We start from the raw sequence: 26371 nt of genomic DNA, 5'->3' as shown, positions 1-26371 counted from the left end.
AAAAACGAGTTCCGTTATGATCTTTATCAGCAGCTTCACGTCACCAAACGTACGTTCAATATATTTGTAATAAAAAAAGTGTTTTAATTTCCGGTGATAGGTAAAAGTGTCATAAGGGAAAAGTGTGGATTGAACGAAGATGTAGTGACAAAAATTGAGAAAGGTATGTTGAAATGGTTTGGACACGTGGAAAGAATGAATGAAAGAAGGCTAACAAAGAGAGTGTATAAGGGAGAGGTAGAAACGGGAGTTGGAAGGGGCAGACCTCGGCGGACTTTCTCTGATCAGATAGGGGAAATCCTGAAGAAAGGCCAGGTCAAGACCACCCTAAACCGGCGAGCGTGTATGAGGAATGTTATGAAAGTGAAGGAAGCGAAAGAGGTATGTCAGGATCGTAGCAAGTGGAAATCCGTGGCCTCTGCCTACCCCTCCGAGAAATAGGCGTGATTATATGTATGTATGTATGTATATAAAAAGCGGTGGTGGCCGAGCCTTTCAGTCCGGAGGTCACCGGGTTCAAATCCTGGCTCGTACCAATGAGTTTATCGAAACTTACGTACGGAATATCATATTAGATATTTACCACTGGCTTTTCGGTTAAGGAAAAACTTTATTAGGAAACCTGCGTATATCCACGAAGAAATTTAAAGGTATGTGAAGTCCCCAAGCTGCATTGGACGAGCGTGGGAACTATGACCAAGCTCTCTGGCATGAGAGGATGCCTGTGCCCAGCAGTGGGACGTATAGTAACTGAATTATTATTATTTTTCCACAGTTTACCAGATTAGGTTAATCCTTACCATGACTATTGATTAAGGCCGTTCCATCGGTTTGCCGCTGTCACTGTCACATTTCGCAAGAAAGAACGGGAAAGATCATGCGCGCCGAGTGTCAATTTTGATCGAATTTTGTCGATTTTTATTTATTTTAAAAACGTTACCTTACAATATCGAAATTCGAAAGCTATGAAATTACTATTTAAGTTAAGATTGTTTTTTCTTATTTTTTTGTTTATAGTGTCACATAATAAATTACCGAGTAAAGTAGGATTAAAAGTCCGAGTTAGAGGTTACTTTGGGAATTAATTGTATCGAGCGAAGTGTCATAATAAGACCTCAGAGAATGCCTCAAGGCGTTACGTCCACCATTTGTACTCTTTTTGTGTAAATTTGTGCAATAAAGTTTAAATAAATAAATAAATAATAAATAATTCGTGTATCGGAAGCTATGTTGTTAAAGATAATATAGTCAAGAACTACATATATTTTTTCCACGTCTACGAATAACAACGCCTCTTAGAAAAACATGATCATATAAGGAGATTTTTCGCCTTCTGGCTCAGGGAACCGCCTTAAGGTAAAAACATTGATATACACATTGACAACAACAACAATACATCCAAGTCCCGGCAAGCTTGGTTCTCCATACAAACGTAGTTAGTTACGCTCTCATTATAAAACGACTGGCTAGATTGCTCTGAAACTTTGTACTTACAATAAGATAAGGTATATCTAGTCCTGTAATTAGTTTATGTAGCTTCAAATATTCAGATACCATAGTTAAAAAAAATACAGCGAATTTAAGTTTTACATACAAAACTAGTTTTTGCTCTATTTCGTTTGTTTTATAAACTGGAGCTATATAAACTAATTACAGACTTAGATAGACCTCATGTCATTGTATGTGCAAAGTTTCATTACAATCCAACGCGTAGTTTTAAAATGAGAACGCAAATGCGTTTGTATGGGAAGGTGAAATTCGGACGATCTTGCCGGGGACTCTTAAGAACATTTAGGGCAGTTTTACTAACGCACATATAACACATTTTAAAATATAACACACACAAAACTACCACAGTTCAGTAAGTAGCTAGGTACCTATTTGAATAATGTATATAAAAGCTCTGGTAAAGTGCAACAAACAACTTAAAAAAATTAAATCACAAAAATAAAACCACTAATCGAAATTAAACCATCGTGAGACATATTTCAAAATATTTAGATCACTACGGTTTCACTCACTATTATTTTTAGTCGCTTTTGACGAAGAGCCGCGGCGCGCCCGTCAATGGACGCAGTTGCATTAGAAAATATAGGAGGCGAATTATTGCGATTCGATTCGATTCGCCTCGGTGAGTCTAGTGGACGCCAGCCTAGGAAGACCTCCATCTACACTAGCGCGCCTAGCGGCAAAATTAAACGCCTGCCTGAGTAAGGATTCCCGAAGAATCCGAAACATGTCGCCAAAAGCGACTAAAAATAATAGTGAGTGAAACCGTACTAATCTAAATATTTTGAAATTAAACGCGGTAGCCCTCATTGACCGGGCAGTGCTTATTTGACAGAGGGTGGTGGTTGTCTGAATAATCTCACCAAAAAAAAATTAAAAAAAATAGCCATGCCACATATACTTACACGGACCTGCGCGGTCGGAGCGCGTACTTGACCGGGGGCGGCCTGGGCGCGGCGGCCGTCTCCGCCGGCGCGCCAGCCAGCGGCACCTCCACCATGCCGAGGAAGTCGTCGCGGGTCAGACGGTTCTCGTCGAACACCTGGATAAGGAGCTTGTGCTCTTCGGGCTTCACGCGGAACACGAATTCTTGGTTCCATACTGGATTTAGTGTCTGGAATTTGAGATTGGAGTGACCAGGGTAAGATCGTGAAGGCGAAATTAAACTTACAGATAAGTGAAAGTAGATCATCATCATCACAGGCATTTGCGTCACACGATTTATGCATTGCTGTTTAGACAACGGGTTCGGTGACTGTGGAAGTAAAGTAAAAAAAAACCGGCCAAGTGCGAGTCGGACTCGCGCACCGAGGGTTCCGTACTTTTTTGTATTTGTTGATATAGCGGCAAAAGAAATACATCATCTGTGAAAATTTCAACTGTCTAGCTATCACGGTTCATGAGATACAGCCTGGTGACAGACAGACGGACAGACGCACAGACGGACAGCGGAGTCTTAGTAATAGGGTCCCGTTTTTACCCTTTGGGTACGGAACCCTAAAAAATTAAATAAATATGTGTGGAAAAGTAGATCAAAACTAGTAAAAAAATCGGCTGCAAATGTTCCAGAATCATAGAAACCGGCAAAGTGTGAGTCGGGCTCGCGCACGAAGGGTACCGCGAAGTACCGATCCATTACGCAAAAAAACGGCCAAAAAAATCACGTTTGTTGTATGGGAGCCCCACTTAAATATTTATTTTATTCTGTTTTTAGTATTTGTTGTTATAGCGGCAACAGAAATACATCATCTGTGAAAATTTCAACTGTCTAGCTATCACGGTTCGTGAGATACAGCCTGGTAACAGACGGACAGACAGACAGACAAACAGCGGAGTCTTAGTAATAGGGTCCCGTTTTTACCCTTTGAGTACGGAACCCTAAAAAACGGCTCCATCATCAGACCAGCTCTATCAAATATAAATAACTAGCGACCCGCCCCGGCTTCGCACGGGTAACACAAAACCTTTACAAATTATACACTAATTAAAACCTTCCTCAAGAATTACTCTATTGATAGGTGAAAACCGCAAAAAAAGAAAGAACCTTAAAGAAAAAAGATTACCACCAGAGACGACCCAGGACAGACGCTCCTGGCGACGCCGTATAAGGAGAGCCGACCCCAAGTAAATGGGATATAAGGCTAGGAAGAAGAAGATAGGTGAAAACCGCATCAAAATCCGTTGCGTAGTTTTAAAGATCTAAGCATACATAGGGACAGACAGACAGCGGAAAGCGACTTTGATTTATAGTATGTAGTGATTATAAATATTATATAGAAAATCATAACATTAATAATACTTGTTATTTGAAGATAAACGTACCTTTTTCTTGGTCTTTGTGAGAAACGTCTCTATGGTGACGTCACCGTCCACCTTCTGTAGCTCCACGCGAACATACGGGTCGCTGCGAACAAACAGACAATCAAAATATGTGCCATTCTCAACCAAAAGGGTACTTATTGTCTGTTGTCAATAAGGCGCTATTTCCATATAGCTTCAATTTGAAATCAACCTTATCGACTAGCGACAATGCGGTACCTTTTGATTGAAAACGTCGTCAAAAACTTTCAACTCCATTTTCAGTCCACTATACATATAGGTACAGTGGCCATCAGATATTGAGAGACCATGCCGTAAGCGGGTTAATCGTAATAAAAACCGGCCAAGTGCGAGTCGGACTCGCGCACCGGGGGTTCCGTACTTTTTTAGTATTTGTTGTTATAGCGGCAACAGAAATACATCATCTGTGAAAATTTCAACTGTCTAGCTATCACGGTTCATGAGATACAGCCTGGTGACAGACAGACGGACAGCGGAGTTTTAGTAATAGGGTCCCGTTTTTACCCTTTGGGTACGGAACCCTAAAAAGAGAGTGAAAACAAATTACAAGGACTAGTTTTGAATTGCGTATTACGCGGGAAACCATCTCATATTAAACGGTACTGTATCGGGTGGTCGAGAGTTCCAATCAAGCTAAATTTGGGCATGCGTCATATGCTCAATCAGAGCAGACTGGGTACATACGCAATATCTAATGCAATGTAGGCGACAGGGTGACAGGTCACGACTTTCGGAGGCGTACAAAAATTATAGCAGTTTATCGTCTTCCACTAAAGATTTTTGGAAATATAGGCTGCGTAGGTACACTCGCCATCAGATATATCGGCCGTGGTGCTCAAAAATATCTGAACACGCTCTGTAACGCCTTGGCTATAGCGGCGTGTACAGATATTTATGAGCACCTTATTCGCTCAGATAGCAAGCGAGTGCCTACAACACCAAAACACTTGATTATAGGGGTAGCCCCGTGAACGCTTCGCCGAGCATTGTAATGCAGTTGTGAGTCACATTATGAGTTATCATCGTTCTTAGAGATAAATAATAATGTTTTAAGCCTTTTCCTCCGGTTGACATTCACTGATACACTGATTCACTAAGACACAAAGCCCAAAGAAGACGAAAGAAGAAGTACCTACTAGCCAAACTTATGCTACTTGATTCTTTCAAAAAGTATTATGTAGTATGTAGTGTGTATTGGTTTACTTCTCCTCTCAGCTGGATTCTACTCTTTTCTAATATATTCTACTACTAGTTGATTCCTGTACGTCTCCTCTTATGTCTGTTCATCTCTCATCTACACCTCGGTGGAAAGACGTTCAAATCACACAGAACATTGGCTAAACCAGACTGGATGCAGACAGGCCAAACAAGCCATGCCTGGCATCAGCGGAAAGCTCACAAGGGTGCTCCTTCAATTAGGAAAGACCCGACTGAGCATGGTGACCAGTGTCATAACAGGTCATGGACTATTTAACAAACATCTTTTTATAACAGGTGTCACAGACAGTCCCCTATGCAGAGGATGCATGGAGACAGAAGAAACAGCCTCTCACGTGGTGCTGGAGTGCAGCGGAGTGGCCCCATACAGGGCAAAACATCTCGGATCCCCGAGAGACCTCCCCGAGGTCCTACTCAACATCAAAGGTTTGATAGGTTTCCTCGAGGAGCTGGGCTGGCAGGACTAGCCCACCCCCATGTCACGCAAAATAGGCGCCAGTCGTCGAGTTGCGGAAAATCGCCCGAACTACAATACAATACAATACAATACAAGACGTTACATCCTGTAGGTGTATATCAATGGGAAAGGCCCGTGAAAACTAATAACTACCTTATTAAAGGTCCCTTATTATAGTTTTTCGTAAATAGATTAGATTAGATGATTTATTTCATGAAAGAAAATTACATTATAAGTTTGCATTAATGTCAAAAATATAAGAATTTCTATCATGATCCTCAAAATAAAAATGAAAATAATAACAATACTAATGAAAATAAAATTATAGCTCCAATAAGGATTGTCAACACAATTACAATAAGAGTAAGCAGATAAATACTTACAAATCCAAAATATAAGTAAATTTACAATGTCAAAACTTACACTAAACAATAAAAACACAACACACAAGAACAATAAAAATAGAAACAATAAATAAAAAAGTCAGAGTAAAAGAGTCAGAGTAAACAAAGAAGCGCTGGTGGCCTAGCGGTAAGAGCGTGCGACTTTCAATCCGGAGGTCGCGGGTTCAAACCTCGGCACGTACCAATGAGTTTTTTCGGAACTTATGTACGAAATATCATTTGATATTTACCAGGTGCTTTTCGGTGAAGGAAAACATCGTGAGGAAACCGGACTAATCCTAACAAGGCCTAGTTCCCCCTCTGGGTTGGAAGGTTTTTTTTTTTTTTTTATACCACGTCGGTGGCAATCAAGCATACGGCCCGCCTGATGGTAAGCAGTTACCGTAGCCTATGAACGCCTGCAACACCAGAGATATTACACGCGCGTTGCCGACCCTTTAAAAACCTGTACACTCCTTTTTTGAAGAACCCCATACTGTATCAGATGTGGTCAGATGGCAGTCGCTTTCGTAAAAACTAGTGCCTACGTCAATTCTTAGGATAAGTTGTCAAGCGGACCCCATACAGGCTCCCATGAGCCATGGCAAAATGCCGGGATAACGCTAGGAAGAAGAAGAAGAAATAAAAAAATCAATTAATCCCAAATGGGAACAGTGGTTACAGAGTCATATTAATAGAATAGGTATAAAATAATACAAATAATATTTCCCAATAAGAATCGTCAACACACAATAATATAAAAAATATAAAAAACAATGAAATAGTATTATCTCCCAATAAGGATCGTCTTTATGATAAAGAATACAATGTCAATATAGAAACAATAATAATAAAACAATTTCTGAACCAAAATGTCATTTCCATGAACTCATTTACTGAGTACAGAGGGTTTCCAACAAAAGGTTTCTCAATTTACGTCTGAATATTTCGTCGCATTGCTCGTTTCTTATGATAACTGAGTGATATATAATTAAAAGCTCACCTGGCACCGAAGATGTCCTTCTTGGCTAATGAATACGCTCCTATGATCCGCAAGCGAAGCAAGAAGCTGTTTTCATCAGTCTGAAACGTTGACGTAACAATCGATACACATTTACATATCTAAGAAATTACGAACAGGGTATATACATAACTAGCTTTTGCCCGCGACTTCGTCTGCGTGGACTTAGTAACAGCAGCTAAAGTAAGTATAGCGCCTGGAAAAATTCTCATAGCAATCATTCAACTTGAGCATATTATGCACACAAATTAGCAGGCACTTCATTAATTATCTCAATTCCACCGCGCTTTTTACTTTCTTAAGGGATGATTTTCGGGATAAAAACTATCCTATGTCCTTCTCAGGGACTCAACCTATCTCTATGCCAAATTTCATCTAAATCGATTCAGCGGATTAAGCGTGAAGAGGGAACACACAGACAGACTTTCGCATTTATAATATTAGTATGGATTTAAAACATCTGGTTCCGCTTTCGGTTGCGATAAAACCACACCCGTTACATCCCTACTCTTTATCCATTCCGAACATTGTTTTTAGGTGTTTGAATTTTAACTTTGTGTCAATCAAATAGAAAGAAAGAAAGAAAGAAGAAAGAAAAAGCATTTATTAGCACAACATAACAAGACTAAAACTAGAAATAATTAAACAGAATGAGGTTGCGCTAAATGGTCCTTACTCAGCTTGGTGTCACGGTGTGAGCCAACATGGCACACTCCGCGACGCTGATTTTCAGTAAGGCCCAGTAGATGGACTAGTAAACACAATGTAAAAAAATAAATAAGGGAAAGCTTAAATACAAATAACAATCAAATTACTTAATTAAAATTAGCCTATACCTAAGTCTTATGAATGTTCGTGTGTATGTATGTATGTAAGTGTCTATGCGATTTGTGTGTGAGTGACTGAGTGTGCACGGTTGCCTAAGTGTTGCATTTTTGCTTAGCCAGTATGAATTTACGGAAGTGAATTTTAAAGGTGGACACGGTTTTCGAATTACGTACTGGTGGTGGCAAATCATTCCAACACTTGGTGGCAGCGAAACGAAAGCTGCCAAGGAAGGCAACCGTGCGGTGTGGAGGAAAAGTGAGTCGTGATGCGTGTCTTATGGCGCGCTGCGAGAAGTTAAGCTTGTCATGTAGGTACGAGGGTTCTTTATTTTTTATGACTCCAAACAACAATGTGGAAAAGTGTGAATACATTTCAAATAGACATTCCCCCTGCGGTAGTTTGCCTGATGAAGGGTTAACATCCAGTGGCGGAGTTGCCCTAAGGTCAAGTAAGCCCAGGCCTAGGGCGGCAGCAAGCAAGATCAATGCTGAGAAACTTGAGAAAGGGGCGGCTAGTAAGGGGTACTCATGAAATAAAACTGATTATATCGCGTATATTGAATTTATAATACATCCCGACGTTTTGAACCCTTTACATTTCCCCTTTCCCCTTAACCCTTTATATATTTTTAGGGTTCCGTACCCAAAGGGTAAAAACGGGACCCTATTACTAAGACTCCGCTGTCCGTCTGTCCATCTGTCACCAGGCTGTATCTAATGAACCGTGATAGCTAGACAGTTGAAATTTTCACAGATGATGTATTTCTGTTGCCGCTATAACAACAAATACTAAAAAGTACGGAACCCTCGGTGCGCGAGTCCGACTCGCACTTGGCCGGTTTTTTTTTCTTTCTTTATATAATATATAACGTCAAAAACAATTTGTTAGTGTGAGAAACAGACATTATGCTGTCACAATGAACTCCTTGTAATCCAATGGCTCCTTATGGCCGAAGGGTGTCGTGTTTCGGAGGTTCCAGGGCAAACTGCCGAATCCGATTCAACGGAGCCACACCGTTCTATCGCCAAAATAGTGTTTAGTTTTTAAGATTATGAAATTTACATATATGTTAGTCTATAAGGTATATGTAATATGAGCCTTGTTGCCTGAATTAAATTTTAAAACAAAATAAATAAATAATCAGTTTTTGTTGATTATAAAATAGTGCAAAATCATGATTGGTCATGATTTTTCTCTATATTTACGAAAATTTGATTTACAACCACTGTGAAATATTAAAATTTATCTGTAGGAAGCTATTCCTTTTAGCTTGTGTTAGTATATATTCTAAAATTTTATGTTTTATTAATTTACTATATCCTATGTTTTCAAGCAAAAGGTACCACGTTGTTGCTTGCCATAAGGACGCTCTGACAGGTATTTCGTTTAAAGGTACAAGCAATTTTCGTCCTCATGGTAAGCGACAATGTGCAGCGCTGGTGGCCTAGCGGTAAGAGAGTGCGACTTTCAATCCGGAGGTCACTGGTTCAAACCCCCGGCTCGTACCAATGAGTTTTTCGGAACTTATGTACGAAATATCATTTGATATTTATACCAGTCGCTTTTCGGTGAAGGAAAACATCGTGAGGAAACCGGACTAATCCTAACAAGGCCTAGTTTCCCCCTCTGGGTTGGAAGGTCAGATGGCAATCGCTTTCGTAAAAACTAGTGCCTACGTCAATTTTTAGGATTAGTTGTCAAGCGGACCCCAGGCTCCCATGAGCCGTGGCAAAATGCCGGGATAACGCGAGGAAGATGATGATGGTAAGCGACAATGTGGTACCTTTTGATTAAAAACGTCACATAATCATAATAATAATAATTTATTTATAAAACCAATTTACACGTCAATAATAAATAATTAATAATAGTGATTTACTAATAATAGTGATCAAGTTATTAGGTACAAACAGTACCTATATTACCTGCGTACCTACCTATACCTATATTACCTATATTATTATTATTATATAGTATTACATAGTACCTATATTATTATTATAGCCGGTAAAACAAGTTTGTCAGTAGAAAAAGGAATGAAATTCAAATTTTCTATGTGATGATTATCCTTTGCGCCTACATTTTTTAAATTTGCCACTTTTTACTGACGGAAATGGCTTGACAGACTCTAATTGGGGCATTTTCTATGAAAAGGGACCTTATTGTCGATGGCGCTTACGCCGCACAGCGTCGCGCGGCATTGTATTTATATTGGAGCATCGTTTATAATGGCGTAAGCGCCATCGACAATAAGGTCCCTTAAAACACGTGAGTGATCCGTTATTAATATATTTAATATGTCTGTGTCTCACGGAAGTTTTGTTATTAAAATAAGGTCCCTTTTTATAGAAAATACCACAATTTTCTAGTCATTAGATTCCTGTGAAATAATCAACAGTTTAAAGATATTTGTGCCATTTTCAACCAATAGGGTACTTATTGCCGCTTGTCAGTAAGGCGCTATTTCCATATAGAAATCAACCTTATCGACAAGCGGCAATGTAGCTTTTGGTTGAACATGTCACATTTGTTTGTAAGACTTGTATGATATAACAACACTATTTATTTATTTATTTTATTACAATACAACAACACTATTTCTCTTTGCACTACCTGTTGACTTTTGTATGAGTTCTACATTTCCTGCTACCCAAAGGTTGTCTGGAAGAGATCGCTTTTTAGCGATAAGACCGCCTGTTGTTACCTGGTTCTATTTTTTCTTTAAATATTTCTTTGTAGTTTTACATGTATGTAAAATGTATAATTTTGGTGCAATAAAGAATATTTACTTACTTACTTACTATTCGGTTGGCCTAAAGCAAAGGGGGTGCAAAAAAAAAGTCTTAGAATTTTTTTAGTAGGTACAATAACAGCTCTGTTTGATCGCGATCATGGCGGTCAACCTAACACACTCCTCCTCGCTTCGCTCGTCGTCGCACCTATCTTGTCTCTGTTATTTAAATTTACTGTTCCAAATGATTGATTTTAATTTGTCAAGTAGTGGTTTCAACTTGCGGGTCAAATATCTCGGCCATTATTGATTTTAGAGAAAAGTTTTTCCAACAAAACATGCTTATTTTAGCGTATTCTCTACGATAACATAATAAAAAATAGGTGTCATAATAACATCACTCCGATGAAAAAAATTCTAAGTGTCGGCACCCCCTTTGCTTTAGATAGCAAAATTTATGGAGTTTGACATATCTTACTATCAATTTAATGTCTAGGATATAGAAACATTACTGTTTGTTCAAATGTAGAGCTTTTATTTTTCAAATATTAACAACAGCTATTTTAGCCTTCAAGTTCACAGTTGTTTAAACACAAATCATGTCGGTTTCTTGCAAATCCAATGATAACATGAATTCACCAAGGTCACTCCTTTGTTAGTAAATAATAAAATATATATTATTTACTGTGCTCTAATACTTAAAGATCTGAAGTAATTGTGTGACCTGCCTTAAATATATATAGAGCAGCGATTCTGTAGCAAAAATGCCAAAGTTAAATCCTATTAAATGGCTTATCTACCTACCGCCTACACCTACATACACTTAAAAGATCAAAACAGCTGAAATAGAAAATTTCCCAGCTGATTTTCATAAAAACATAGTTATTTACGATAACGTACTGTTAAACTATATTTTCATATGTTACAAATATATTTTGTAAACGCAGAAATAGCGATTGATCGAAGAAACGTGTTTACAACAAGTAAATTGGTCACAAAATTTGAGTCATCATGTTTACCGTTTTGATTTTTCGAGGGAATACTTTTATATGCTACTTACACGCGTGTCCGACTGCCAAGCCATCACCCATGTGAAAATAAACTAATTTTCAAACGAAATGAGAAATAGTCCACATTCCTTGTAAGTCATAAGGTTGGAAGCAATCTGTTTTATGACACGTCGTTTGATCGGCAACTCCTCACAACTCAGTTCACACGTTAATAACATATGAAATTAGTTATCAATTATCAAATCTAAGATCTAAACATCAAAACTGCAATAATTCCCAACAGAATCATGTAAAAATACAAACAAAAAACTAAAAAATTGAGAAAATTATTCACTCTTTCTGACAACCGAATGACAGAATATTTTGTCACTGTATTTTTTTTTACGCATAACGTTCCGTTAAACGAAAATTTTCGATTATGATAAAACATAATCCAGTTTTAGTGATGTCTATATATACATATAAAAAAAGCTATACCGCAAAGCAAATAGATTCCGTATGACTTGAATCTTGGCTTCCAAACAAATAAACTGATTTGAGTGCGTTTCTGTATAAAGAATATGTGATACACCAAAAATTCACTAGATGGCGCTCTTGTAACTTTGTCTGAAGACTGAAGTTTCTTTATTAAGATTTCATTTTTTTTTGTTAAATTTGTTTATGTTTTGATATGGTGTTTGTAAGCGACTTATTATGATATAGAAAATTAAGTTAAGTATTTTATTTATTTTTACTATTATTACCATTACCAGTTTTCAATTGACAATCCAGTGGATCAAGAATCCAGTGGACAAAGATATGCTTATTGTATTTTCTTAACTTCGTTTTAAGTTTTAAGAGCGGAAGTTAAATAAACTACCCTGGCAGTGCCTAGCGGAATTCAAACTGTTTTATTTCAATCTTTAATTGTTAGATGGTCCGGCCAACACTGCACTGCCACAGACTTGTAACTTGTAACACCTAGGAGTGAGCGAAGTACCTATGTATGCAACTTGCTATACAATAATTATCTTTTAAATCAATAAATAGGTTGATATTTCAAAAACACAGTTTTTCAAATGGTTCAAAATGAATATTTTCCACCTTTTCTTGTCTCTAAGTTAGGCTGGTCCTGGTACCTAATATATTCTTTGCGTTAGGTCACATGAAGTTTTAAATAAATAGTTTAAATATTATTCACGTTAGCAACTAATTCTTAAATATTCATAATCATAAATCAGGCCATTAGATAACGTGACACAATTTTCAATTTAGAGTTTTTATTTTCGGGAAAATTATTTGCATAGCTAAAGGTTGTATGGGCAAGACATTATATCTCCACACTAGATAATCTTGGTGGGTAATTAATTAGACTATGAATATTCCGCACTCGTACAACGTCACGGTTAATCACTACGTACTTAGAGTGACATCAATGTCGCGTCAAATAGGCTTTAATTTAGCAGTAATTACTTTTGATTTATACTACGAATTGAAACCACCTAAACTTTGTTTTTGTTTCTGCATACATCTGCGAAGAAATTCGAAGGTGTATGTGAAGTCCCCAACCCGCTTTGGCCTAGCGTGGGGACTATAGGCCTGTGCCCAGCAGTGGGACGTATTTAGGCTAAATTTTTATTATTATTATAATACATATTAACTTTAGGTCTGTTCGCTATCAAGTAAATGTCAATCACGGTTGACAATTGTTGTGATCAGTGTATTAATTATGATTAAAACGGATATGTCTTCACACAATCAGTAGCAAGTAGCAACAAGTCATGCCAATTATTTATCTGAGCACTTAGTTGAAAATATTAAAGAAAACTGTCGCTCAAGTAGTCATCTAATGGATTATAGGCTACTATATAATTATGTATTTATTATATGTTTACCGTTTCACTGACATTAATGGCTCAAGCAAGTCAACTACTTAAGTTTACGCTACCTGATACTGCAAGGATAACCGTGGTTCCGGCGAAGGCAGCCGGCTAGGCCGTCGCCATGAGGACCAGGATGAGGAGCGGCTGCGGGGTGCCTCCCCACTCGCAGCCATCTCCATGAACCTTGCAGCATGCATAACTCCAGCCATATCACTCATTTTGCATATCAAATTTTAATACATCCCACAAACTCACACCGAAGCACTGCACCATTACTTTAAAGCACTAGGAAAACTATTTTCAATTAAAACAATGGATTTCCTATAATAAATAGCAAGTAAGACACTAAGGACGTAGTGAGCCATATGACTGCTCATATCTTATCAGGGCAAGAAATGGGCGCGATAAAAGAAGTCAGCGTTTACAATTAGCATTGCAGTGATAAAACTGTATTCTACGTACCATACTTTTTAATCAATTTTGAACTCTATTTTTTTAACAAAAGATTATATTCTCCCTTGATAAGCGATGTACACATATTGCAGCAATTGTTTACGTGTTATAGGTGATTGAAGATGAAAAGAAAAGATTTTTTTGGTGACTAGGTGAGGCCCATTACAGCAGAAAATTGTTATCTGTATTTGTAACGGTGCACTATCCTCATTTATATACATTGGGTAGATTAAGATGAAATAAGATAAAATCTTTTCTGTATCATCAGGAATGCATTTACAGTTTTTCAATGGGATACCTGATACCTAATCTAATACCTACCTTATTTTAGTAAAATAAATATTCCTGTAATTAAAAACATAAGCCAACGTGCCAACGTGTACAGAGAACATTGTGTTTTTTTTAAATAAAATAAAACAAAGTATTAATGTATTTTAATAAAAATACTCCATAACTCAATACAAAAGAATAAATTAAGTATCCAATTTTTAACAATGTGTTCCCTGGCCATATAATTACCCCATGTCGTTTTAAGAGTTCGTCATCAATTTAATTGTCTTTTGTTTTACTGCTGCTATTGGCTACGACTACGGCTGGAGATTTATTTTGTTCCGTAGCCTTTTTATATATATGTATGAATGGGTATTCTACCATCAGACATAACGGCACAGAAAATAAGAAGGTTAGGACTGACACGCTAATTCCGTCCGCCATCTGGAAAAAATATATAAAAATTGTACATATAATACAATTTATAGAATAACTTTTTTTTAAATGAAATTAGAAATAAATAAGTTAATAAATTTCAATTTTACTCATTTTTTACGGTGGGGTAATATTTAATAATTTTACGATTTGTTTTTAGTAACTCGCGCGACATGCGACCGTAAAATTATTTAATGTTAGTATGTCTCACAACAGTTTAAATTCGTTGGTATAATAGTTTAATACTAACGTTGTACAGTCAACATCAGATATATTGGACAGGCCAAGGTGTTCATAAATATCTGCACAAAGCCTCTATTATCAAGACGTTAAAGTGCATGCATGAACTTCGGCCGCTCTGATATATCAGATGGCAACTGTATTTAATTCATTTTTTATTTCACAAAACATCTTCATTTTTTCTTTGTATTTACACAGGAATATCTCAATGTAAATACTTACTACATTTGCTACAGATGCATTAAGAGGATACAGTCTGTTTGCTACCAAGACCATATTTACTATAAGATGCATTAGAAGAGCAGAAAGAGATAGTCGACTTAATACTACCCATCCTGACCATTCTATAACGCTGCGGCATATATCTGAAAATGAAAATATATACATTTTTCTCACTTCGTCTCCCGTATATGTTTTTTTTTAAATTATTATAAACTGATCGGCGATTGGCCCTAGTCACACCTGATGGAACGTGAAGACAGGGCCTAAGATGGAGCTCGCCGGTTCAGTAATAGCCTACTTAACCTCTATTGTGTATTATAATATGTATTACCTATTTAATGTTTAGGTAATGCATACCTTTCTGTCTATATTTATTAACTACTCATGTGTGGTAGAATAGAAATCAAATCAAACTGTTAAATTGAAATAGATGTCATGTGAGGGCCGGATTTTTCTTTAATATATGACATCTATTTAAGTTTATAATTTATATACAGTAGTGTGACTAGGTACTTAAAAAACACAAATCAATGTTTTTAAATAAAATAATTTGATTTGTTCCCAAAGTTGTGCAAAAACTTTATATATATAGCCAGAAAGTTGTAAATACTTATGGCATTATTCATAAACGCAATACTGGCATGAATTAGCTATGAATCTTTTGTCTTTATCTGTCATTTTTACTTATGTATTTGTAAGAAAGGGATAAAACATAATTTAATTAAATCAGGCCCGTAAAGTTTTATGAATAAGGATAGTACTGACTGTACTGTACTCTATTTATTTATTTCTGATATTCTGTGATATTTAACAAAACGGGGAATTTAAAATTGCATTTCGAAATAGGAAACTAAAAAAATATAGCTGGCTGAATGCGTTGTAAATTAGGTTTATATCCCAAAAGGGATATAATTATAAGCCCTGCAGAATTTGGCAAAAAGAAAAAAAAAATGATTTAGTCATGCGTTATTGAATAAAAAATGATTATGCATAAAGGTGCCATTCATTTATTACGTAAGACGATTTAGGGGGAGGGGGTTCGACCATGACTTATTTTTTGTACAAGGGGGTGGGAGGAGGTTTAGATAGTTCTTGCGTTAGATCACAAAAATGCGCGAAGTAAGGGTAATACTTTGAAAACTCATTGTTTCAGAGATATTCCAGTGGCAGATCCACTTTCTGAGTGGGTATTGCGCCCCTGGACAGATCAGAATCGTATGTAATGAATGACGAAGAAAAACTTTAAAATGAAACAAAAAACAAAAAATAGAATTACCTTAGATTCTTACGTAATAAATATTAAACAGGGCGAGGGGGTCTTATTTTTTCTTACACAAGGGAGGGAGTGATCAAAAACTGCCAAAAATCGTCCTACGTATTAAATGAATGGCGCCAAAGTTATACTATTACGTATCAGATCAAATCTTAAATGAACAGCGTCTTGAACTGTATTTTAACCTTTTCTAAACCTCGGCCAGAGCCCATTTTGGCATGTAACCTGCGTGAGCATTACGCACGTGTCTAGCCTACTAAAACAGTGGTAACGTAACACACTATTAAATACAAATCCGAGTCATGTAAAGTCTCGACTCTAGATACAATTAAGAACTTGTTAGTCGTGATACTCCTGATATGATCACAAATTTTGCAATTTTTTAGAGATTTTTTTAGGTTAATGTATTCCATTATGTTAGTGTATGTTTCTTGGTAATATATAAGTACTTCATATTCTGTCAGTAGTCAAATCATTTGCCTATAAGTACTAAAACAAGAATAGGTATGAGAAGTGATAGGAGCATATTAAGAGAAAATATTAAGACAAATTACATTACAGTATACTAAGGCATTTCGGATTCAGGGGACAAAAGAAACGGTCAATATTGAAACTAAGCTTACCAGAGCAAAACTAAAAAAGATTAAGTACAGGAATAGGTATAGGATTTAATTTATACGTGTTTTATACTATACCGTCAATCTTAAAGATGCATCCTAAAATAAAGATTGCCATGATGACAGCATACGTCGGCTTATCCATGGTAGCGTAAACCGACACGGTCAAATGTGATGTCATAGAAAACGTCAAAAAAAGACCCAAGAAAGCGTATGCAAAAGCTGTAGGTATTGACAGTTTAAATGCGTAGACGAATAACTGAAAAATAAACAGAGGGCGTTAGTGTTTATTGACCAAAACAGAGGGCAAACGGGTATAGAAAAAAAAACGTTTTCTTTTAATGCAAAATATAAATAAAATAAATCAGAAATGGCGAACTCTTTCTATTGGGTACTGATTTTAAGAAGTAGTAAATTAAACATCGACTGAAAACTTGTTTAATACACGAAACAAAATGGTTGCCAACTTAAGGATGACTTACGCTAGACCGGGCCGGGCCCGGGCCGAGCTGGCTGACGGCTGATCAGTGATCACGTAGTGCACATAGAAAACGAAGCGCCGGAAGCTCCGGCCCGGCCCCGGCCCGGTCTAGCGTGAGTCATCCTTTAGTAGTAAACCTACCTTATTGCTTTTCAGATCCAATTTTGAAGATTTAACATGCATGTAAATACATGCAGTCAGTATACCAACGATAGCCGAAGGTAAGTTGCCCCACAAAGACTGATAAAGCAGGTGAAAAGACTTTTCGAACTTGAAGGAATTCAGAAGGTTTCTAGAAATAGAAGGTTGGTTGATGAGACTTTTATATCCTAAATGATTATATAAACCTGCTTCCTTTTTGCACTTATTCTGAGGAACCAAAACTGATAGAGTTAAACTTTACGCTTTGTGGCCTGTTTGACATAAAATGTTTCAATTAAAGTACCAGAAGCCATAGACATATCGACATGTCTTACATAGGTACTTCTTCTATCTCCATTAAAAGTAAGTAGGTACGTACAAATACAAACGAGCTAAACTTAAGAAGGCATTATTATTTACTTAGGTACTTAAATATTTACACATAGTATTTACTTACTCTGGTTTCATTATTTGTAAACTTGGCTTCAGTTCCAGGAAATAAATTATAAAAAATAATAAAGCTAATGATGTCATAAGTAGACGCATCAAAATTTTCGGAATTTCATCTTTTCTTCTGACCATATATATGGTAATTACAGTCGTTAAAAGATATATTTGAAAATCCACTGCTAAATACCTGTTGAAGAATAATAATTAAAACTAAATAATATGTAATGGTTATACGTAATACGTAATGTAATACGTAGTATGTAATGGTATACGTATTTACGTATGGTTGTGTATGGTTATATGTAATGGTTGTATGTAGCTTAATGAAATGATCTTCCCCCTGCAATCCATTTACCATGCCTGAGGATGGCAGCTGGGTGGATAGAGATTCTGCACAAGGAACAATTGACGCCAAAAAGTGGTACGGCAAATCTCTGCTTCACCTTCTACATGCTTCTTCCAGAGTGGGCCATCACTTAAGTGGGGCACAAGCGTCGCTGATAGACCAACCGCGGTAATGAAGGAAGGGCTTATTCTGGAAATCAATCATAAAATATATTAATATTAGCAATCATTCAAATAATTGAACCCATAATCGAATTTAAACTATCGTGCGATATACTAACTTAGCTAACTTAGCGAGTGACTAAAAATACGTGTGAAACCGCTAAGTTAGCTAAATTGAACCCATGTTGCCGTTTAAGTTTCCAAAAAAATATCTATATTAATCAAAACCTGTCTTAATTTGTTTCCATACATATTGTATTTTTTTTTCAGTAACAGAAATAAAATTAGAATCCAAATCTATAGGTAAGTCACTGAATAGGTATTTATTTTCTTAAATTTACCATTGTTCGAGGAGGGCAATTGCAATAATCAATAAGCATTTTAACAAATCAAGTGTAAACTGAAATAAATATCATATACGAAGGAAAAAATGACCAAAGCCTCCAGTTTCCAGAGCTGGAATCGAACCAGCGTACCCCGTTTACCGGACAGGTGCCTGAACCGCTCGGCTATCCGGCCACGGTGGCATGGGTCGAAATTTCCAAGTATATGACAATTCCCGAAGGCTTGTGGCGCCCCCTGGCCATCTCTAAGGTAGAACAGTATGGTTCGACCTTCTAACTGAATCAACTCAGGTGATTACGGGCTAGCGAAGAGAGATGGCGCTGCCATTAATACTCTAAGAACAAATTAAATTATTTTCTATGAAAATATTCTAATTTGTGGTTTTCAAGTAGACACACTACTATTTAAACTATAAACTGAAATAAATATCATATACGAAGGAAAAAATGACCAAAGCCTCCAGTGTCCAGAGCTGGAATCGAACCAGCGTACCCCGTTTACCGGACAGGTGCCTGAACCGCTCGGCTATCCGGCCACGGTGGCATGGGTCGAAATTTCCAAGTATATGACAATTCCCGAAGGCTTGTGGCGCCCCCTGGCCATCTCTAAGGTAGAACAGTATGGTTCGACCTTCTAACTGAATCACCATCAATTCGCTAGCCCGTAATCACCTGAGTTGATTCAGTTAGAAGGTCGAACCATACTGTTCTACCTTAGAGATGGCCAGGGGGCGCCACAAGCCTTCGGGAATTGTCATATACTTGGAAATTTCGACCCATCCCACCGTGGCCGGATAGCCGAGCGGTTCAGGCACCTGTCCGGTAAACGGGGTACGCTGGTTCGATTCCAGCTCTGGACACTGGAGGCTTTGGTCATTTTTTCCTTCATATATGATATTTATTTCAGTTTATAGTTTAAATAGTAGTGTGTCTACTTGAAAACCACAAATTAGAATATTTTCATAGAATAGTTATTTGTTATACAAGGGTGCAAAGTTGTATTTTACCCGCGAGTGTGGAATTGAAACACGAGCAGTAAAATACATTTGCACCCGTGTGTAACACAAAACTTTTCACCTCACTATAGCGAGGAAAGTGCAACATCCACAGGCGTTAGATCATCTTCATCACTGAAATCGCTCATTTTTTTACGATATTATAACAAAAAACTGGAAATTCTGTATTTTTACCTGAGAAGTTTTTAAGTAAAAATTTTGTTGACAATGTTGACATTTCTGACGTATGAAATGTCAATGATGCGTTTTGAAATTGCATCGACTCAACTTGTGCGTATAGAATTATATTTACATCATTATTAAAAAACAAACGTTTCTTTTGGAACTTTAAGGTTTATGACATAAAATCATTAAATAAAGCTAAATTTGGTTTTTTTTTATTAGATTCTCAAACCATTTGTTTAATGATAATTAATATCAAACGAATCATTATTATGAGCGTTTTACGTTTTGTTATCTGTCAAGCTACTTAAACATGCTCCATCCAAGGTCAAATTACTTTCCCCACTAGTGGATAAAATGCGATTTTCCCCGCTTGTTTTAAAGGATAAAAGACAACTTTCCGAGCTAGTGAGGGGAAAAATAATTTAATTTGTTCTTAGAGTAAATCAAGTGTAATTGTTAAAATTATTTTAGGAATTAGTTTTTGCCCTAAAAAGATGAAAAATAAATGCTCTAAAAAGATAAAGAAAAGTAAAAAGTAATAATAATAATATTACTTTACCCACCTAATATACCTTTCGATAACAGCCTCCAAGACACTGCTGTAGCTTAGTTTTCCGTTATCAGCTAGCCAAAACGTTTTCATCGTTCTTAAAAAGCTGGTGATTACAATAAAGGTTTGAATAACAACAGTGCCATTGAATAATATTAGAAACTCAGGTCGGTCACGTACCTGAAAGTAGATCAATTTTAATGTTATAAAATAATAATAATAAATAAAATAAAAATTGTTTGTTTGTTATAATGGCATAAATCATTTTACACTATAAAATGATGAGATGTATTTTAGTTTTAAATTAAACAAGCAGACTATTGTAAACATAATATGTCGTAAATTTAAACCTTACATGATCGAAGTTGCTAAGGTGTTTAGTAGCCAAATAACACTCAAGAACAATAAAAGTAGGTTACCTTATATGTAGATTTTACTAACTTCGTTACGTGAATCCAATATGGCTATTTGCCAAATGGGCCTTAGCCTTGATACCTTACGTCAAAATTTAATAAAATTACGGGTTAGAGTTTTAGATTGATTAATTAAGGAATAACGCGAGCATAATGAAGACTTACCAATTCCACGTATCTTGGATTTGGGATAAAACCCATAATAAGCGCCAGTATTGTATGTGCAAAGTGTACTAATACTGTTAATATAGCCCTGAAAAAAAAATTTTTTTAAACCGATTCAAAATTGTTTTATGAAACGTTTTCTGTTCAAAAGTTAATTTTATATTAAAATTTTGCTGTTGAATATCAAGCATTGAAGATATGTAACGTAACTACTAGTTATTAATAGGTATGTAGGTACCTCATGCCGTGAAAGCACTGAAAAGTCTGTCCCGATGTTCCTACATTATCTGTTAGCTTTCTCCAATTATTGCGTAGAGAAAACGCCATAATCCACGAATTCCCTGTAACAAGATAATAAATTAAATAAATAAGTAAATTAGGGTTGGTTCTTATAAATAAATTAAATATTACGCTGCGGTTATGAAATCAAAATTGACGGAAAAAATGAGAACAACCATGTTTTTGCGCTCTTAATCATTTTAGAATATTTTTTTCTTAACAAAAGCACATGGATATACCTATATTGTTCCGTCAGTTTTTTTTCCATTCTAACTAAGTGCCTATTTAATAAAAAGTAGCTGATCTAACTGATTTGTTAACTACAGAGGGTGTTGTTTGTGAGAGAGAGACTAAGTGAGAACAGAAAATTTAAGGGTATTAGAAAAAAATTGTTTGCCATATTTTTTATTCGTTTTACCCTTAGCCTCTAATCCGGATCTTGGATAACATCTCAATTAATAAACAATCAATTACTGATGTTTACCTCTGTGACCTACAATTATTGTCACTGAACTTAATCTTTGAACTTATGGTTTTTCTAATTACCTACATTTATAATGCACTTATAACTCAATGCACTCACCTGTTGACCTTCCATCCTTGTGACACACGTCATAAGTTGTGCCAATGAAGTTTAAGAGTACTATTATACAAATATACAATATAAAGATTCGGTCTAACGTATCGAATTTTCTTTTGTCCTCTCGATGTTTGCAATAATCAAATTCTGATAAATGAGCACGAAGACTGAAGTCTTTTCTTATCTCCTGGTCGATGCAATCTTCAAAGGATTTTTCTAACGGTACTGTTTTATTAATAGCACATTTTCCGATGCTACCTAAACAAATGCCTCTATATATTTTTGTATGATTAAAGTTTATAATAGTATCTTCTGTGAGTTTCTGAAAACAAAACGTATTTCTATTCTGTATTTTAAATGCATATTTTGTGTAATTTTAGGAATACATTAATTCTACAGAGCACACAAAATAATACGGAGAAAATACAACACAAATCAAAAATAAAAACTTTTTACAAAAAAAGAAAACTGACTTCAAAATATATATAACACGTTACCGATTGTTACCAACTGATATGTTTGAAGTCGGTGCCACGCAAAATTTTGAAGCATACCATTTTAGTACGATGATTGCGTTACGCTACGGCAATGAACATAGTTTCTGTAGGTACCTAAGAACACACTGTCGAAAGTGTCGAACCACCTTGACGCAGTCTGTAGTTCTGTACCATGTTTGTCGGTTCATTAGTATAAATCCAATGCGTTTGCCGTCGTGTTCTTTAAAGAGCAATATTTATTACTAATTTTCGAACTGTCCATAGCACGCAAGTATGGGATTGGGAATGAGTTATTTTCCGCCCCTTATCCAGAGGACTTGGTTTCAAAATATAAAACATCCATCTATAGTGGCTTTAACTTTTTACCTTTTCACGTAAATCGGTTGTTGTTGAGCCGTGAAAAGGTGACAAAGAGACAGACAAATTTTCTTTCACGATTATAATATTAGTACGATTGTAATGTGATTTATAGACATAAGCTGATTATTTTTGGCCGGTATTGTTACTATTAGGCTTGGCACCTATTTCAAACATATTAGTTGGTAACGCATATATTTAAAAACAGATAATATTTTATGTTATCCTTTTTGAAGTCGGTTTTCTTTTTTTTTGTATGTAAAACGTTTTTATTTTTTCCATTTTTAGTTATAAGGCATTGTTAAAAGCGTATGAAGGTTGACTCACGTTAGACCGGGCCGTGACCGGGCCGGAGCTTCCGGCGCTTCGTTTTCTATGGGAACCATCACGTGATCACCTGTCATGTCATAGAAAAGTAAGCGCCGGAAGCTACGGCCCGGTCACGGCCCGGTCTAACGTGAGTCATCCTTGACTTGAATAATTTCCACGGTTTATCCTAAAATTATAAAAAAATATTTGACATACAATAAGCTCTTTCACTTGATATGTAACACGATATAGTTTGAAAAACTGTATTTTTTGATTTTCTCATTTACCCCCATTTAAAAGTGGCCCCCATGTTTAAAATTCATTTGTTTACGTTACATGTCCATCTTTGGGTCACACTTACATATATGTACTAAATTTCAACTTAATTGGTCCAGTAGTTTCTGAGAAAATAGGCTGTGACAGACCGACAGACAGACAGACAGACAGACAGACGCACCATCGCGAGTGATACTTATAATTAAGGGTTCCTTTTTTTCCTTTTAAGTTTGATCAAAACAATCATCATCATCACGTCCACTCCATCAAATTGGTATTTAAAGGGAATGCTTGAGTTGCTTAAGAAAACACCCAAATCACCATACATGTGCCTTTAAAGATTGGATCCCATCATCAGAACAGCACTAGATTAATGTGGGACCACCTTGCAGGTAGTTCCTTTCAAACGAAAAAGAATTGCTCAAATCAGTTCACGGAGTAATCGCTGAACATCCTACATTTAAATAAATCATCACCATAATCATCAAAACAATAATCATCATCAGGTCCACTTCATTAAATTGGTGGTTTTCGAAGGAAAATACTGGAGTTCCTTATGGAAACACTCAAATCCCCGTACATGTGCCTTTATAATTTGAGGGGTCCCGTTAGTGGATTGGGATCCATGAGCAAGCTGATGATGGTTCATCAGAACAGCACCAGATTAATGTGTAGTTCCTTTCGAACTAAAAAAGATTCAAATCCGACCACGGGTCTCGGAGTGATCGGTGAACATTTGTACACAAAACTAATACAGAACCTCCTCCTTCTGTAAAATTGAAGTCAGTTAAAAAAACAGACAAGTACCTTTAATTTGTCGAAGACTTGTGAAGGTTGTGATGCTTGTAATTCAAAAGTACCCACACAATAAACTGTATCTTTTTGAGACAAGCATTTTTCATAGTTTTCTAAGGCGAAGAGTTCTGGTAATTTATAATAATCTTCATCTAAAAATAAATATAAATAATATTAAGTAACTATAAATTATTACTATTACAAGTATTACATGACAAACAAATTATTTAAAATAATTTGCCTATGTTTCTTTCGTAACCTGTATTGATTGATTGTATATTATAAAATTGATGTAAATTTATCCTTAAATTAAATTAAACTTACCAGAAATTTTATATGATAAATTTAAACACGAACTTTTTGGAGTACACGCACATAACACCAAGACACACAATAGTATTATATTTCCAATTTCCATGATCTTAGTCTTATATAGTAAGATATTTACGGATTGATTTTAATTTCTTTATATATATTTTTAGCACATAATTTCAACTTATGATCCTTGAGCAAGCTAAGGCGTTCGGCGCCCGCGCCGGCGATTAGCAAGTAAACATGGACACCGGCACAATACTGAGTCAACCCTCATGATAGCCATAATAATCAGTTTTAGCAAAATTGTCAAGGATTTGTCAAGAGACTAGTTATTTAACTATCTTAATCTTTCAGTGCTGCAGGGCTCGGAAACCGGTTTGTTCATTCACCCGCGAACGTAAAGGATTTCGTTTCCGTTTGCGGTTACCGGTTAAAGATCAGTTCTATTCAGATACCGGTTTATTCCAAATTCATTCACCTTCCGTTTTTGTGGGACGAAACTAACCAGTAAAATTGAAAAAATCGAGGCGAGATAGAACGAGGAAGTATTGCTGTCTCTTTCACGTACGACAATGAATTTAACCGGAAGTCTCTGTAAGCCGAGAGTAACCGGTATTTATCGTTCCCCGGGAATCATAAAATTCCGTTCCCTCTTCTAACCGATTAGGTGAGAGAACGTTACTTTTTAGTTCGCGTTCCATCAATAACCCGGTTTTTAATTAAGGAATAAATATAACGGTTTTGGAACGATATTAATAGGTATTTGAATACCAGTTCCGAGGCCTGCAGTGCTGTTAATAATGTATACAGCATACTAAAAAAAAACTTGATTATACCTACCGAAAGAAAAGTTATATTTCTATGAAGTATGAGTATAATGTATCCTGTAAAGAAATCTCAAGTCGAGCGAGAGTCAATAAGCGTGACTTGTTTTTGGAAATTATTTACTGCACATTCTGCAATAAACAATTCGGTTCCTTAAGTGCAAAAACTATAGCGAATGATCGGTTAATCCGTCTTTGAGATATCGAAAGTAGTTTTCCCTTCTTAATAAAAACTGAAAAAGACGTACAAAGCGCTGCAAAGGTATAATTACTAATAGCCCCGTTCAAGGTAGCCTATTGTGACGGTTTTTGATATTTTGTAGGATGACACAGTTTTGGTTAAATGCATATTAAATCACATTTACAATCGGGTCTATCGCGAATTTATTTGGTTACCTTTATTTACCCACGTTTCGACACAACCGATTGTAAATGTGATTTAATATGTGTTCAAAACGCGAAAGCTTTAAATGTCACATATCGAATGGTTTATTTCAACAAACATTTTTGCTATTTAAAAAACAACGCTTGTCTATTATCTACAGTAGCCTCATAAGCAGCTATTTTAGTTCAATTAGACCCTTAGCATATTAAATAAAATATTTGTTATTAAAACCTATTTTTTTTACTTTACCTTACAAAGTATAGTTGGTCAAACCAAATTGGCAGTAAATAAGAACAAGAAAAACTATACTCATCCTTTTCTTTCGGATGCTAGTACTAGTGTAAGATAAAGATAGTATGATTCTCTCTGTCTATGTTTGAAATAATACAGTCCTTTGACAAACTATATGTTTTTTTTATCAAAATTAATATTTGTAATAACGGAAAACTTTTATTTTTAAAATCATTCGAATTTTAAGGTATATAATCGAGACTTAGCGCATCACTATGGTAGTTTAGTCGATGTCATCCTTGCTCCTTACCTCTTGTCATATTGACATTTGTTTTAAGCAAGCGAAAATAACTCAATAGAAACAGTTTTCCTGTTTACGTCTAAGCTATAACCAACCTTATCTAGTTGTGCATGAGTTTAAT

The 26371-nt window shown here is 36.1% G+C and overlaps 2 protein-coding genes across 2 annotated transcripts in view; both read right to left on the bottom strand.

The window, feature by feature from the left end:
* The window catches only part of LOC134749608 (E3 ubiquitin-protein ligase Nedd-4), a 45669-nt gene extending 31925 nt beyond the window's left edge, over nt 1–13744 (bottom strand). Inside the window, exons 1-4 of the mRNA XM_063684627.1 lie at nt 13425–13744; nt 6911–6990; nt 3832–3913; nt 2415–2623 (exon numbers count right to left, since the gene is read on the bottom strand). Coding sequence (XP_063540697.1) covers nt 2415–2623; nt 3832–3913; nt 6911–6990; nt 13425–13577 — 524 coding nt within the window. The 5' untranslated portion in view covers nt 13578–13744. The remainder of the gene's footprint in view (nt 1–2414; nt 2624–3831; nt 3914–6910; nt 6991–13424) is intronic.
* Nucleotides 13745–14231: 487 nt separating this feature from the next.
* On the bottom strand, nt 14232–24861 carry LOC134749598 (nose resistant to fluoxetine protein 6-like). The gene is made up of 12 exons (XM_063684611.1): nt 24519–24861; nt 24207–24346; nt 21964–22282; nt 21340–21442; nt 21102–21189; nt 20537–20703; nt 18297–18476; nt 17949–18128; nt 17492–17642; nt 16948–17128; nt 14980–15122; nt 14232–14526 (listed from the first exon to the last, which is right to left on the bottom strand). The coding sequence occupies exons 1-12, from the start codon at nt 24610–24612 to the stop codon at nt 14362–14364; spliced, it is 1911 nt and encodes a 636-aa protein (XP_063540681.1). The 5' UTR covers nt 24613–24861; the 3' UTR covers nt 14232–14361.
* Between the last annotated feature and the right edge of the window lie 1510 nt (nt 24862–26371).

This window comes from Cydia strobilella, chromosome 18 (assembly GCF_947568885.1).
Source record: "Cydia strobilella chromosome 18, ilCydStro3.1, whole genome shotgun sequence".
Taxonomy (NCBI): domain Eukaryota; kingdom Metazoa; phylum Arthropoda; class Insecta; order Lepidoptera; family Tortricidae; genus Cydia; species Cydia strobilella.
Note: the sequence above shows the minus strand (reverse complement) of the source record. Positions and strands in the feature narration are given on the sequence as shown.